Source organism: Plodia interpunctella, chromosome 21 (assembly GCF_027563975.2).
Source record: "Plodia interpunctella isolate USDA-ARS_2022_Savannah chromosome 21, ilPloInte3.2, whole genome shotgun sequence".
Classification (NCBI taxonomy): domain Eukaryota; kingdom Metazoa; phylum Arthropoda; class Insecta; order Lepidoptera; family Pyralidae; genus Plodia; species Plodia interpunctella.
Window position 1 is genome coordinate 1,361,643 of NC_071314.1, and position 16,228 is coordinate 1,377,870.

The 16,228-nt window shown below is 32.8% G+C and overlaps 2 protein-coding genes across 10 annotated transcripts in view; one reads left to right on the plus strand and one right to left on the minus strand.

The window, feature by feature from the left end:
- Indy (I'm not dead yet) overlaps positions 1-4,748 on the plus strand; it is a 40,462-nt gene extending 35,714 nt beyond the window's left edge. For all 4 annotated transcript variants that reach the window (XM_053761513.1, XM_053761516.1, XM_053761515.2 and 1 more), the window contains exon 15: positions 1,539-4,748. In XM_053761513.1, coding sequence (XP_053617488.1) covers positions 1,539-1,796 — 258 coding nt within the window. In that variant the 3' untranslated portion in view covers positions 1,797-4,748. The remainder of the gene's footprint in view (positions 1-1,538) is intronic.
- Positions 3,719-16,223, minus strand: LOC128679347 (protein I'm not dead yet-like). Of its 6 annotated transcripts, XM_053761509.2 has the most exons (16): positions 16,012-16,223; positions 15,803-15,932; positions 15,175-15,312; positions 14,033-14,160; positions 13,660-13,774; positions 13,510-13,577; positions 13,299-13,363; positions 13,123-13,183; positions 12,637-12,759; positions 12,370-12,484; positions 12,046-12,137; positions 11,785-11,882; positions 11,489-11,584; positions 11,174-11,367; positions 6,283-6,420; positions 3,719-4,963 (listed from the first exon to the last, which is right to left on the minus strand). In XM_053761509.2, exons 1-16 carry the CDS (start codon positions 16,116-16,118, stop codon positions 4,814-4,816), a joined length of 1,818 nt encoding a protein of 605 aa, XP_053617484.1. In that variant the 5' UTR covers positions 16,119-16,223; the 3' UTR covers positions 3,719-4,813. The 6 variants fall into 6 exon arrangements, with proteins under 6 accessions (XP_053617484.1, XP_053617485.1, XP_053617486.1 ...); XM_053761510.2 differs by lacking the exon at positions 6,283-6,420; XM_053761511.2 differs by lacking the exon at positions 3,719-4,963 and having other exon boundaries at positions 6,339-6,432.
- Between the last annotated feature and the right edge of the window lie 5 nt (positions 16,224-16,228).

Below are 16,228 nucleotides of genomic sequence, written 5' to 3' on the forward strand. Positions count from 1 at the left end.
TATGCAAAACACCTGTATGCTAGTCATTTAATTATAAAATAGAAATTGTGATTAGTATGTATACAAACAATACAATGTCTATAACAAGTTAGATATTTTAAAAAATTATTAATAATAATAATAATATTCTTTATTGTCTTGAATTAAAAATAATAGGAAATTAATGCTTAATAATAGGAATTTAATGCTTAAAAATAATAGGAACAAACATGCAATTAACAAAAAGCAATGACACAATTTAAACTAAACATTATGGGGTGGAATTTAATTAATTCTAGATAAAAGTGATTCGACTTCTTCATATGTTTGGGACTTCAGCCAGTTGTTTTAAAATTAAATTAAATTTATTAAATGTTAGTACAATAAAGTAGTGATAATAATGACACGTCACACAACGAAATTAATAGTATTTAAATAGGTCAATACAATTTGCATAAATATTTCTTATGGAGTGAATAAATCTGTGACATTGTGTTTAACGAGCATTTCATGTATAGTCGCGCTATTATATACAGGATGACTTTTTATACATTGGCATTACTTTGTCTACATGCCCAGTCCATTTTCTTTCGTCGAACTTTTCGTATGGAAGCAACCTGTGAAATCGCGTAAAAGAAAACCAGCTGATCCATACATTTTTCACAAGTTAGGTATTTAATTTTGTATAGAACAGCTGATTTTTTTTTCGCGATTTCGCAATTACCCCCATACTAAAAGTTGTTCATCATGGACTGAGCGAATAGACAAAATATTGCCAATGTATAAAATGTCACCCTGTATATAATAGCGAGACTATACATGAATGGATATAGTAGTTTTCATCGACCACCACTTGCTTCCGGTGAAGGAAAACATCGTGAGGAAACCTGCACACTGGTGGACAGTTTAGTTCACTAGTGTGTACAAGACTACCTGCCACTAGATGGCGGTAAATAGTCGTAAAAAGTCATGTCAGATGCTTTTAGGCGACTTGAATAAAATCTGACTTTCTTGCATCTGACATCATGTGTAACTTTGACGACTTTGACGACCTCGGTGGCGCAGTGGTAAGGTTCTTGCCAGTGAACCGAGAGGTCCCGGGTTCGATCCCCGGTCGGGTCATGATGGAAAATGATCATTTTCTGATTGGCCCGGGTCTTGGATGTTTATCTATATATGTATTTGTTATAAAATATAGTATCGTTGAGTTAGTATCCCATAACACAAGTCTCGAACTTACTTTGGGGCTAGCTCAATCTGTGTGGATTTGTCCGGACATATTTATATTTATTTTAACTCATTTGCACTTTAAAATAACAGCTGGCCTTTGCCCAGCAGTGGGACACAAAATGCAGGCTATAAAAAATATGACTATTAGTGTTTGCTTAATTTATAGTTGTTTCAGACAATGATTCAGCCGAAATTATCTATAATAATTTAATAGTTTCTATTGTGTCACATACTGATACGACGATTTTTTCCTTTATATCTTAATTTACTTTCATACTTTTATTAGTTTTAAACACGGTAATTTTTTTAATGAAATGTTTATATTGCAGGCTGTAGGCGGCATTGGGCCCAAACTAATCACGACGCTACTCATATGGGCCGCGTACCCCACATGGGGTACGTACATTTTCCCGCCATTATCCGTCACCAACGCGTCCGCCGTCTCCAACGTAGCCAAAAATCTTACTATAAATTGTGATATCACAGCTGATGTAGTCAACACTGTGACGAATTTCAACTGCTCTTTGCCTGCAGTAGTAAACACTACTGTCAGTAATATAGTAAGCTGTACACGGACTGTTTTTTAGATTTAAATTAAAACATATAGGGTAAAAATGTGAAAAAACGTTGGACCTCACAAGGCAATGCTGCGTTTAGTCACAGCGTCATTATTATGTATTTATGTTTCATTATTGATTCAGTCAACTCCGTCCAAGAATACTCGAATTGTATAAAAATTATATATAAATTCAAATAAAATAAATATATATATTAATTTGACATGTATACATATATATGTTTCATTCGGGATATTTTATACAAGCTTAATTATGTCATCGTCGCAAATGTTTTTTTTTTATTAGATAAATACATGGCAAGGTGTACCGTTAATAAGCTGAAAATAGCTCAAAAATACTAGTATTTTGACCATTTTCGAAACCAATTTTTAAATCGAATTTCTTTTGAACATGAAATTTTTTTTTAACGATTTTCTATCTTTATTGTGATCAAACAAGTTATTATTTGCTTCTGTGGGTCCAACATAATAGTAATACCTAAGCGTGTATCATGTATAAAATAAAAGAAAAATTAAAAGGAGTTTTTGAAGTCAGGTGTAAACAATTCTCTAAATAAAAAAAAACAGTTATTTTCAAATTGAAGGTGTGTCTCAGATTTCTTTTTGAAATTTCAAGCATTTTTTGAGAATATAAAATAGTTTGTATCATTTTTTAAATACGATAAAATCCACCTGATAAAAATTTAGATGCTTAAGATGGGCTTTCGAAAAAGTGAATATACAATTTTTACTATAAATGTTTGAAGAATTTTATATTTTTAGCAATTACTGTTCTTTGGTGCCACTAAACGCGTATTTATTTATTTTAATTGTTATCTGCCATAAGCATTTTTTACATAAGTCGGTCGCCATAATGTTATATGCATATTTATAAGACACAGTCTAATTATTAAAAAAAAATACTAGTTTATGCACTATGATTTCAGAAAAAATTATACATCAAATGACTTGAAATATAGAACAAAAAAAAAATAATAATAAACAAATTTGCTCTATTATCTTTTGTAAAAATATATTTTACTATGATCATTTTATATATGTAGTTAAATATTGAAACCTTATTGACTAAGCGTATAGTAGCTATATAATTGTAAACATGGTACATGCCTTTCTAAAGACTTTTATTTAGTGCCTGAAATATTTTAGAATTTGTGAATTTTTCAACGCAATCTCGTAGATTTATAAAAAAAAAAATATTTTGATAAACAAATGTATTAAATTTTATACAAAGAGTACTTAAATTTTCATTTTTATTACAAACGTTGGTTGGATTAAACTTTAAAAATAAAAGAACAACTATATATAGTGCAACCATGATAAATTGGTTTTTCGTAATCTCAAATGTGAAATCTCTGGGTAAATACATTCAAATTTCGTAAAAAAAATATATTACTTATCCATTTTTTTTATATATTGTATTGTATATACTTTAAATATAGCATTTATAATGCAGTAAGAAAGGAGATACACTGAAGGAATGGATATTATGCCAAATATGCTATATATAATAATAATATTAATTAATTATATTAATATATTGGTGTACAAAATATGGGCTGTCTTTTAGCTACCAAAAATAATATTTAAATTAATTCTTGGGCTCATTTGCCACGAAGATATTTAAAAAATTGTGTCTATTTTAAAATATAATATGTGTACAAGATTAAGAAATAGGAAAAAGTCAGCCTATATATTATGTAAATAAATTATAGGACAATGCGGGTGAGGACATAATTTTATACTCGTATTTAAAAAGAAAATATTTTTAAGATTTAATTGTAACACTTAAATAGTTTTAAGCATATATAAATACATTTAATTAAAAATTCAAGGCATGTGCATCAAATTGTTGTCAAAAAAATCTTATATTTTTATTTATATATATATAAAAAAAAGTAAATTGATTCTTTTTTTTATATTTTCTAACAACATTTGTTGCATAAACCTTATTATTAATATTTCAATAATTGAGAGGTTCCTAGGCTTCCTGTTTTAATGCATTAAGTGAAATTTTATTCATTGGATCTGATCAATAATAGACGAATTTAATTTAACTTTTACAATCTGACTATTTTTACGGGACAGTTTCTTTCATTACAATAATGAGTAATAAGATAATGCAACAATAAAAAAAAAATACAAAGTTACCAATATCTTACATTTTGTGATTTTTGAAAAGTGATATTATTATTTGCTTTTGAAAAATATATATAACTAGCTATAAATATTTTGTATACCTACTTACATTTATAAAAAGTAATTGAATGCCATCTACTGTAGTTTTTTTACAATGTTTAATAGTATTACTTTAATAACATGTGAACACTGCATTTCCAAGATTTATATATATATACCTAAAGAAACAGTCACAACGGGAAAATAAACTTATTTTCTTTATTTAAATGGTTTTGGAGCTAATCAGCCAGTTTTTCTCTATTCCATTTTTGAAAATACGTTTTATGTGTATCCTTGTAAAATAAATGCTAAATCTGTAAAATTAAGTGAAATCCTCTATTACTTGCAAATGCTTTCGTTTTGTCCCAATCTCAATTTACATAATTTGACATGGATGAATGATTTTATATTATATTAATGTAACTGGTTTTATATTATATTAATGTAAAGGTTTTTAACATTTTACGAATAAGGGATTGACTACAGAACAATAATGGTCTTATGCACACAGTTTTCGACATAATTTACTTCTTATTACGATACATTTTACCGTGTCAAAGAAACACATGCAGGGTTTGATTACAAACGATTTAGAATGCTTCGTCTATTCCAATACGGTTCATTTTAGCTTACATCTGTTGAGGTAAAATAGCTAAATGATGCCTTCGTATCAAGTGATAACTATTTCTGTAACATTCTGATAGTATGCTATAAATTGTCACAAATGTATAATCGGTGTAAATAGGAGAGGTTTGTAATTGTTATTTGAAATAAAACGTGTTAATTAGTTGCTAGTTTTATTTTTATTAATCTATTTAAAATCGATTACGCATAAATGGAACACCGAATATTTTAATAATGTTCGTTTAATGAGTCAAATGTATTGAGTTTCGACCACTCCGGCTCCAGAAGTATGTCTGTCCAAATAGCTTTAGCCCACACGACCACTGTAAACCAAATTATAAGGATTCCAGACACGGAGGGGCCTATTCCCGCGTACATCTGAGAAAAAAAATATTATGAATGATTTATTTGTAGAAATATTTTTTTAAATTTAAAGTAACATATCACATTTCGCCAAAATTCTTTTTAATTCAATCCCTTACTCGTCTCGTACGAGTTTCACGGGAGGATATGGAGTGGCCCTGTTCTAGGGCGGGCACACCAATCACATTGCGCCATTGTGACGCAACGACAACCACACTGCAATGCGATTGGTTGGTTCGCTGCGTCTCACTTCGAATCGATTCGATGGTGAGAAGTGAAATGTAAACACGCACTAAGCCCACAGTTCTCCATTATACAAAACGTGTACGACTAGTATTTTGGTGGCCAGCGTTTCTTTTTAGTGAATTGTGGCATAGTTCTACCATGAAATTGTTCAGTAGAAAAGATGATCCCAGGCAGCACGAGTATGTAAATAGGTTACTCGCGCTGTCACTGCTGCTGCCCGGCGCTCCCACCATTGTCAGTTTTGTCGCATTTTCGAGAAAGCACGAGCGAGTGTTTACATTCTCGCTCGTTGCCGCCGCAATTCGATCAAAATAGAACGTGCAACGCTACGTTTTGTTACCTGCTGTAATCAGGTAACAAAACGTAGCGTAACGTAATTCGTTTATTAATATGTTAATTTGTGAAATTTGCAAGTTAATAAATAAAGAAGAAAGAGAGAGAAGAATAAGAAGGCTGGGTGTAAATGCTAACTCGCGCAGAAGTATTTAGGGAAATATTTCCGGCAGCGGCAGAAGTGGCAGTGAGTGAAAATGTGGGGTAAGAACAGGTGAGACTAAAGAGTTACACTTGTTCTATTATTTTAAATCATAGGACTAGTGAGAAAAATAAATAATAAATAAATATTAGGACAGATCACACAGATTGAGCTAGCGCCAAAGTAAGTTCGAGGCTTGTGTTATGAGGTACTAACTCAACGATACCATATTTTATAACAAATACATATATATAGATAAACATCCAAGATCCGGACCAATCAGGAAAATATAATTTTTCATCATGATCTGATCGGGGATCGAACTCGGGACCTCTCGGTTCAGGGGCAGGCACTTTACCACTGCGCCACCGAGGTCGTCGAACTAAAATACTTTCTATCAAATAGCTATCTTCAGCTTGAGGAGAATTGTGTTTAATTCAATTATGAAAAGCCTGCGTCCCTTGTACAGTCAACAGCACATCAACCTACCCAAATTCATTGCAAACTCGCCGCAATTACCGCGCCATATGCAGTGTACTTGATGTGTTGTAGACTGTACATTAGTAAAATGTATGTGTATATTCTTTATACTGGTTAAAAATTTCGTATTTACCATTTTCCTAGGCCGTATATGGACGTAAGCGGCCACCATAGCATTCGTAGGGGATCCAGTGATGAGGTGAAACGGCAGAGCGCAAGAAAGAGACGCAGCCATCATCAGACAATGGGGATTTATGTTGGATTTTATAGCCTGAAATTATAGCTGTCTGTCCGTATACCTATATGTAAATAGGATGTTTCTTATATACCGGCATTGTTTTATCTACATGTTTAGTCTATGGTACTGAACAACTTTTCGTATGGAAGCAAGTTGTTTAAAATCATCGACTGAGCGTGTAAACAAAATACTCCCAATGTATTATCCCGTACAGGCAGTATAGTTTCAAAAAGTTACCTGCATAAATATTAGGTATATATTTGACAACCTATAAGCCTAATGCCAGACCCACACTGTCGCCGAACTCAGATACATGCCGACGCGAAGGCGTGAATATTGCGCAGGTAGTGCTTTTATTTACCGCAATGAAATAAGTACCAGCAATGTATATCGAATCCGCCAAAGTTTGGCAAACTGTACGACGACAGTGTGGAGCTGGCAAACTGTACGACGACAGTGTGGAGCTGGCAAACTGTACGACGACAGTGTGGAGCTGGCGAACTGTACGACGACAGTGTGGAGCTGGCAAATTGACAATGAAGAACTATTGACACTTATTATTTGCAACTTTTTGACGACCTCGGTGGCGCAGTGGTAAAGTGCTTGCCTCTGAACCGAGAGGTCCCGGGTTCGTTCCCCGGTCGGGTCATGATGGAAAATGATCTTTTTCTGATTGGTCCGGGTCTTATGTTTATCTATATATGTATTTGTTATAAAATATAGTATCGTTGAGTTAGTATCCCATGACACAAGTCTAGAACTTACTTTGGGGCTAGCTCAATCTGTGTGATTTGTCCTACTATATTTATTTATTTAATATATAAATATATACATATTTAAATCGACAGGTTAGGTTAGGTTAGAGATTTTGTTTCGACTCCGTCCAGGATGAATTAAGTATGGTTTGTATCGTAGCTCCAAAGAGACGTTTAAGATGAAACATGAGAAAGTTCTGATGAATGAAGATACTCAGGTGTACCTAAATGACCAAAAATTAAACAAATTATTTTTTTTAATGCTTTTATTGAAATTGTCTATGGCACAAAAAGTTCCTCGGCCATAAGAACTACCTACTTATAAAAAACAGATCGGCCACGTTGGTGTTGTCAGTGAACAAGTTCCGCGTCTGCAGGACTTCCTGGGGCGGACTTTATTTTCGCAAATAGGTAATAATTTGGATGAATAATAAGCATTTTATTTATTGAACAAATCAATATCCTTGCACGTTACAAATTACTCGTTATTGAAATTATAATTTACACGTAATAAGTTTTTTGACTTCTTTAACTGACTTCCAAAAAAGGAGGAGGTTGTTCGGGTGTATATATATTTTTTATATACATTCAACGGTGGTTCAACGATACCTCGGTCAATTGACATTAAAATCATGAAACAACAAGAAAGGCGTGTCAAGAAGTAGGTGTCAAGGTAGTGCATGCCTTACTTTGTTATTTCATGGTTTTAAGTGTCAATTGATTTTTTTTGGAAATAAAATTTATCAAAATACCTTCCTAAACAAAGTTGCAGTAAAATAATCTGGAATATGAAAATATTTTCGTTTACACTCCTTAAACAATCTATTATTATATTGTACTATGTGATATATGCGGAACCTTACAAATAATTTTTTCATAAATTCATTTGGGAAACATTCACAAAATTCAACAAAACAAACATCATTGACTTGTGCTAAAATTAGATTTCCAATTCTGTCCGAGAGAGGTCGCTGAAAGCAACACTTCAGTTGATCATCTATTTCTCTTACGCAGTCAATAAAACTATTGGATGGGTTAATAGCACAAGTTTTTAATTCACTGTCCATCACCACGTTCTTTTTTACACGACTCAATCTCTGACATTTGTGAATTTCGAAGCATCTATTGATCAGGTATCTGCAGACTGTGAGGATCGAATTGTTGCCAGGTAATTCCAAACGGTAGTCATTAGTGTCCAATATTAATGTAAAATTTTTCACAGCTGGATCCTCTATACAATCAATCAGTTCAACTGTTTTCAATAATTGCTCGAGGCCTAAATCATAATTTTGTTCAGATCTTTTCATTTTTAATACATTCTTTTTGAATGCTTTTGCAAATTCTTTAATAAACTTTAGTGGTGTCGGTCTCCGGAATTTTATGCCCATGACCTGTTTAAAAAATGCATCCAACGGATTCACCGTTTTCATTTCAAATATTTGGAATTCTTTAGCCTGAAGCTCTCTTGCAAGGCATTTTATAGACTCAAATGTCGCTTTAAACCCCTCCAGACATTTCATCGACTTTATTTTCTTATTGTTCTTATTTCTGACTGTGACTGTAGTCAAAAAGGACTCTAAATTTATATCTTCAGTTTTATACTCAATTGACACAGAGGAATTGAGTGTATCTAAAGCTTTATCAATTATTTCTATCAATTTTACTGTCCCTAAAGCAGAATCATCCATCTGTCCACTTTCTATGGAGACATACATCGCTGCGGCTACGGTTTTACTAAACACTTCAGTGCTTGTTTTTACCTCAACTTGGTACTTTTTAGGATGAATATTTTGTTCTGTTAATTTAGGGGTGAGACGATATATCCTCTGTATGTCCTGTTTGTAAAACGTTTCAATATCATTCCACTTAGCTGTCAATTTACTGCCATTATTATCCAAAAACTCAAAATTATATTTTGTTAATGCGATTTGCAGTGATCTTGCAAGATGGACAATGTTAAATATAAAATATATTTTTTTCTGATTCAAATAAAAGTAGGGTTTGTCAAATGATACAATTCTTTCTTTTGCTAGGCTCCATAAAGTAGAGTTTAGATTGGACACCAATGCAAGTACATTAAATCCAATTTCTATTAGGTTCCACAAGATATTATCCAGCCACTTGTTGAGCATTTCACGATCTCCGTTTTCTGACAGAAGGCTGTATCCAATCTGTTGTTCCCAACTGGAGCATAATCCTCTAGCCATGATGACAACGTAGCTGTAGCTGGTGCAGCAACTTGCACGCCCCCAATCTCATGAAAACCTACTATTCTGTCTTCTTTCGTATGATAATACAAATTCGGTTTCAATGCTATTACACCCATATAAATTACACAATCCTTCTCTGCTTGTTTTAAATTGCTAACTTTAGAACTTAAACATTGCAATACATTCGGATGAAGTTCTGTGCCAATTCCAAACTTCATGCGCTGCAATTCCCTTTTGATCGGTAGATTCAATGTTTTGGCTAACACCCTGTACACACAAGGGCTTGCAAAATATAATTGTAAAGCAAATAAATTGAATCTCCTATCATGTTTGTAATTATCTTTAAATAAGTTATGAAATACACCTAATTGCTGTATTATATTTGATACGCATTTGTGATAAGGAATATTGTCTTTCTTTATACTTTTTTTAGATGCAGGGCCTGGTTGAAACTTCAGCATGTCATATAGTGACGCTGCATCTCTTATACAGTCTGGGACATCTGTCTGTGTCATTTGAGAGGGATTAGGAACATCTTGGAGTGTTAAGTTTAGAGATGGTACAGCATCTACATTCAATTTGCCTTTTATATCAGTATCAGTAGACTGGAAATGTAAATCACAGACGTAATAATTACCACGGACAAGATCTTGCGGACTTTTAAACCTCAATTGTGGTGGTGACAACCAGTCACTTCGATCCATTTTTTGCCTCTGAAAAGTAATTCATCTATTTCTTACTAAACATACATTGTTTTGAAATTGAACATATTTGAACATGGTAACCTTGTTTGATAGTATATTTGTTTTTTTTTTTTTCAATAAAGTTAAGTTTCAGTTAAATTGTTCGGATCACTGTGAAACTAAGTAAACCAACTCTGCACAAAATTAAGTTATTATTAAAAAAAATTTTATTTTTCGTTCGTTACTCAGACCAGGTTTCCGTGTTCAAAAGCCAGCCATCCCCTTGTTAGTTGGTTTCTTACATGTCTGGTCTTGTTGGAAATTTGTAAAAGCGCCTGTTTTTTTCTTGCGTTGATGTTGACAGGCAATAATAAATCGCACATGATTTCTCTATCGTTTTCTTACTTTTCTTTTCCATGTTTTCGTCAGCTAAGCTAACGTTACGTTCACTAAAATCACGATACACGTTCACATGAGATGTGTATATTATATGCCACTGTGATTCAAATCACTTCAAGAACATTCAAAATCCTGCGTGCAAACAGGGTCAACCCATTTAATCAATTTGAAATTCTTCTCCGACCGAATTCCAAAGTTTTCTCAAAACGAAATTTTTCTACCTAAATTAATGCTTATTTAAATTAGGGCTCCGCGCGTTGTTCTTCGATTTGACATTGACATTTGACATGACAAAGACCAGACATTGACAAAGACTTTTGATACTTCCACTTTCACATACCTAGGTAATCACGTACAAAAATAATGTCAATGATCACGTTGTGTTGCCAGATGTACCGGAATCCTTACATATTATAAAACAACTCTGCCGGGTCCGTCTGTCAGTCCGCTATAAACTCAAAAACTGATTCATGGATTTTCATGCGGTTTTCACCATTAAATAGTGTAATTCCAGAGGAAGGTTTATGTGTATAATTTATTTTGATTTTACACGTGCGAAGCCGGAACGGGCCGCTAGTACGAAATAAATATGTTGCAAATAATGGTGGGTTAGTTAGTGGTGCAGATATTTAGTTTATGAGGTTTATTCCATTTTTATGTACCTAACCTCAAATCCAAAAAACGATATCCACCAAAATAATTTACATGATTCTATAATATTTAACAATAATTCACTTACCAATCTGGCAATGCTCGGCATTAAGCAGTAAACAACACAAGGATTGCTTGCGAACTCCGTAAGAATTTTGCAAAATATGATAACCACTAGGATAAACATCGTTGGATACAAAGAACTAAATATAAAAAGAAATTTCTCGAATTCCACTGTCATGAATGAGTCCTTTAACGCTTCAAAAACAAAGCAACTTCCACCTATAAACAAAATTATTTTCTTATGTACATAGGTATATATTATAGGTATATACTTACAATAAATTTGAATTGAATGATAATAAATTTCGGCAGTAAATATTTAAAAATGTTTAATTTTTACCTATAGTAAATAGAATACTCCAATGTATATCCCTTTTTATTAGACCCCAATTCAGACAAGCCTTACTTGAAGATTGTGGTAATGGTTCAGATGAATCTAAACAGAAAATTCGAGAAGATACATAATATCTTTATCTTAGTTCGTATATACATTAACATTAGTAGAATCTGTGCACGCTGTACCTTGTACTTAGATACATATAAAAGAGAAAACATGTTATAGTACAGTATGCATCGTGTCATAATAATGCAGGTTTCCCATCGGGGTAGGCATAAACACGTGATAAAATATCTTACCATTCCTGTGTTTAAAGAAGTCCAAGAAGTTTAGTCTTGTTGGTATTGCAAAGAGAAGAATTATGCCTATAAGACACGGTGCTGATGTTTTAATGTGGCTTAAAAGAAAACAATTACAAATCCAATATTATTAAACAGAGCAAATCCTTATAATCTCGTGACAAAATATTGTAAGTATAATTACTAATTTTCTTATGAAACGTCTCACATCAGTTTTTAGATGTGAGATACGAAATCACGCATAATTTAAATTAGACTAACCTGTGTAAAGAAATATGATCCGTTTGTCTAAATTGAGAAGCGATTATGCTGACTTGAAGTATACTTGTCAATATTACTACTGCGCCTACAATCTGAAACGGGTAAATTAATTAACAGGTGACACTGTGTCTTTTCATTCCAGCTGCAAATTTAATATTAGCTCTTCCAATAATACAATAGCTTGAGATCTGACAATTTAAAAACAAATATTACTGCTCTTACCACAGATATAAGAACATTACTTCAATGTAATGTTCTTATCTGTGGCTCTCTCTTACCCAGATATATCATAATGTTCATAAATATAACATGCCCTGTTCTTACCAACTCGTGGAATTTGATCTTGCCCAATTGCTGGTACTGGATTGCCAACAATGTCTTGATATACGATACCTCCTCTTCGCTCATCCCTATTTCAAGAGCTATCGTACTATTTGCCCTTTAAATAAATCAAATATTCAAGAATGTCGTTGATGTCAGTTTTTATTTGAGTATAAATATCACGAAGTTGTAATAAGCAATTTTTGACAGAATTTATTTACAATTTCTGTGGAATTTGATGAAAATATACTTGAGCATGATATTATTTACCTGAACATTCCCAAGAAATAAGAATTCATCCATAAATATAAAAGAGTCTCCTGCAACAAAACTCCTGGAAGATTTAGGAGCATGAAATGTGGAAACTCTATTTTTGGTCCGTAAGGAAATATGCTGAAAAATAAAAAATATTTTTTTTTTAGGTTAGACAGGTAGAGTGTCTTGATAAATTTATTTAATAATAACATAGGTAAGTAGTTTTATAGATTTGTAATTATGAAGTCATTGTCATCTCGTTACTCATATATTTTTGTGTAAGTTAATTGTGTTTCACATCGATATATAGGTATATATATAATCAGCACTTGGATGACAATCATAACCTATTTGGATATACCTTTTGACTATGTACATTATGTACTTTTATATATTATTAGAAAAAAATATTGTAAGAAACAATAATGGTAAGCCCTTTTGGCATGTTAGGGACCAACACTGTTCAAATGACTTTCTTGAATTTGAATTTACTCTACTTACAGTTCAAAATACGATTTCATGATTTGATTGACGTGACTGCCAATAATAGATGCCATGCCCCCTGAAAAAGATATTAGGATTGTGTAGATAGCGGCAATATACCTATATAACACATGTTTGACCAAGGTATGACGATAGTTTCAAATTGTTTTGTATCTAGCAGAACTGTTTCTTACCTATTGAAGACGAATATGCAATCCCTAAGAAATAAAATATTGTGAAATCTGTAGGTCTTAGTTGTCTGAAAAGGTTAAAAGTGATAAGTGATACCTATAATAGATTACACAAACAAAACCAGAGATTTAGATACTTTCAAGATAAAAAAAAATTAAATCAATATCGCGATAAATGTAGATAAATTAAGATACATGGTAAGTAGTTACTCACTTTACTTCATGATAAACCGATTTTTGTTTAGCTTTAGCAATCGTTTCGTACATTTCAAGTATTCCCATCTATAATTGTGGAATTCAAGTAGTGATTAGTTTATTTATTTATCTTGTTTCCTACCATTGATCAGCAGACGGGCGTACTTACATTTTCTAGTTCCATAAGAATAGATTTGGTTAGAGGCATCATGAGACCACAAGCTAATATGTCCGTAACAAACATGGATAAGATCATGGTCCCAAAAAACAGCAGAAAACTCAGCCTGAATCAAAGTAAGGGTGTTGGGATGAACCTGAGTTCGTGTTGATACCTGCACAATTTTACTGTAAACCCTAGTAAACACTGAATAAATAAAAAGTACCGATTTTGATGAAATTTACTTTGATTAAACAAACATACATATTATAGTATGGATTAGAGTTATAACACGGACAACATGTAGAGGTTTAGAACTCGTGATTAGAAACATTAATTTAAAATATTCCCATAGATGGGGATTGAGTTCAGTATTTAATATTACCTGTAATGTGAGCAGCCAAATAGCATTAAAATCTTTAACGCGACACGTTTATTTATTTGACTGTATTCTATTGCCACACCGATTATCATGATAGCTAAACAATCAAGGAGTTCATTTTTTATGTAGGCCTGTAAAATTAATAACTCATATAATACCTAATTAGTATTACAAATGCGAAAGTTTGTGATTATGTGTGTATGCGTGCCTGTATGTTTGTTACTCTAACGCTAAATCTACTGAACGGATTGTTATGAAATTTGGTACACGGGTAGAATATAACCTGAACATAGAGAATTTATTTGCGAAACAGAACGAACGGACATGATTTTCATACAAACTTTCACTACCAACTGTGGCTACCACAACATTACCACCACTATTACCATACCGAACCGTTACCTTCAGCATATAACCAAAACCAAGGAAAAGCACACACAAAGCACAAGCACTATATTTATTCACTCCGCCGCAAAGAAACAGAGAAAGTACGCAGCTCTGTGAAGAACGCGCACTTCACAAGCAAGACCCAGTCTCCAGTTCGTCAAGAAATATGCACTCAGTTCTGATAAGAACTACAACGCATCATCTTCATGCACCGTCGCGATGTATCGCCGCGCTCGCCGCCGTCGTCGAGTGAAGCACACGCAGACGTCCGTTCGCCTCGCCGTTCGCCATGGAAAGAAAGAGCCACGCCACTGCGGGACCTATTTATAGATACCGCGAAATCGCCGCGCGCCGCATCGGTCCACGCGACTGTGCGACAAGGAGAGCATGCGTTGGACAAAGACAGCGAAGAATAATTCCGATTTTTTGATTGGTTAATACGCTTTCTCTTTGTAAATATTTTTGTATATATACAGTTACAATTGTGCAATAAATTCATTCGATTCGATTCGATTCGATCGATTCCTACCTTCTGATCGAGTATTTATTTCGCTCCAGAACCACGTCCCTAAACAACCATTATAGTCAATTGGGGGTTAATATTTGAAAAAAAAGTAGCACTTGTTTGAATGGGTGTCTTTAACTACATGCATACAAAATTTCATCTAAATCGGTCCAACGGTTTAGCCAGACATACAGATAGACAGACAGACTTTCGCATTTATGATATTAGTATGGATGTCAATTAAATAACATACCTGAGTAACGTACTCTTTTTTCGCCATATGAATCAAAGAATAAAAACCAATTGGAACCATGGATGTCGCACTTGGATGCAAAACGTCGGTCACCCAATAAACTATACTTATAAGAAATATATAGAAACATCTATAAGCCTGTGAAATAAATTTTTGAAATACTAATTTGATTTCAAGCCTATATACATTTATAAAAGCGTGTTTGTCTAGTGTTTTTTAAACTATATTTTTTTTCTGTAACGAATATTTAGCTGAAAATGTAGATCAAATGTGCGTTCAAAAAGTTCCACACTAAAAAGTGCACGCGCACGTGTTTCACAGTCAGTGTGCTTAGGCTAATGTACAGCTTTGATGACAGAAAACTGTAGGTTTTAAATTAAAAACATAGGTTCTATTCAAGATATTGATTCAACTGATTTTAACATTTTAAATAAAATACTATGAAACTAATACATTTGGTGAAATTTTTGAGAACCAATGAAAGTGCCCTCTGACTGATCATCTAGTATGTATAGATATATACTGAGCTTCCAGCGAATTTCTTCGTTTCGTGGCGTGAATCTATATATTTTTTTTATATACAATTTTTTTCCTCTACATATATTTTTTATGTGAAGCTATTACTTACATTATTTACACCTATAAAGGCTACGGGTAGCAGTATAATTGGGGTCGCAATCAAAACAATTGATCTCCAATACAATTTGATAAATAACTTCAAACGATCTCTTTTTGTGATTATTAATAGATTACTTTCACTGAAACAAATTCAAAATTTGATTTACATTACATTTTTTAAAATTGTTATTTAAGTATAAATTACTTTATCTTACGTACGATGGCTCCGAATCCATTTTTACACCATTATGAAATCTCGTTGGTTCTGAACATCTTATTTTATATTTTTTTCCCAAAGATTTTGCATTTTGCAGAACTGAGTGCATTTTCTCACATTTTTTTCGTTCCCATTAAAGAAATAAAACTATTATCATAGCAGTTTTTCAATTTCATACTATGGCAACATTATTTACATTATCAATTTTTCTTTAAATTT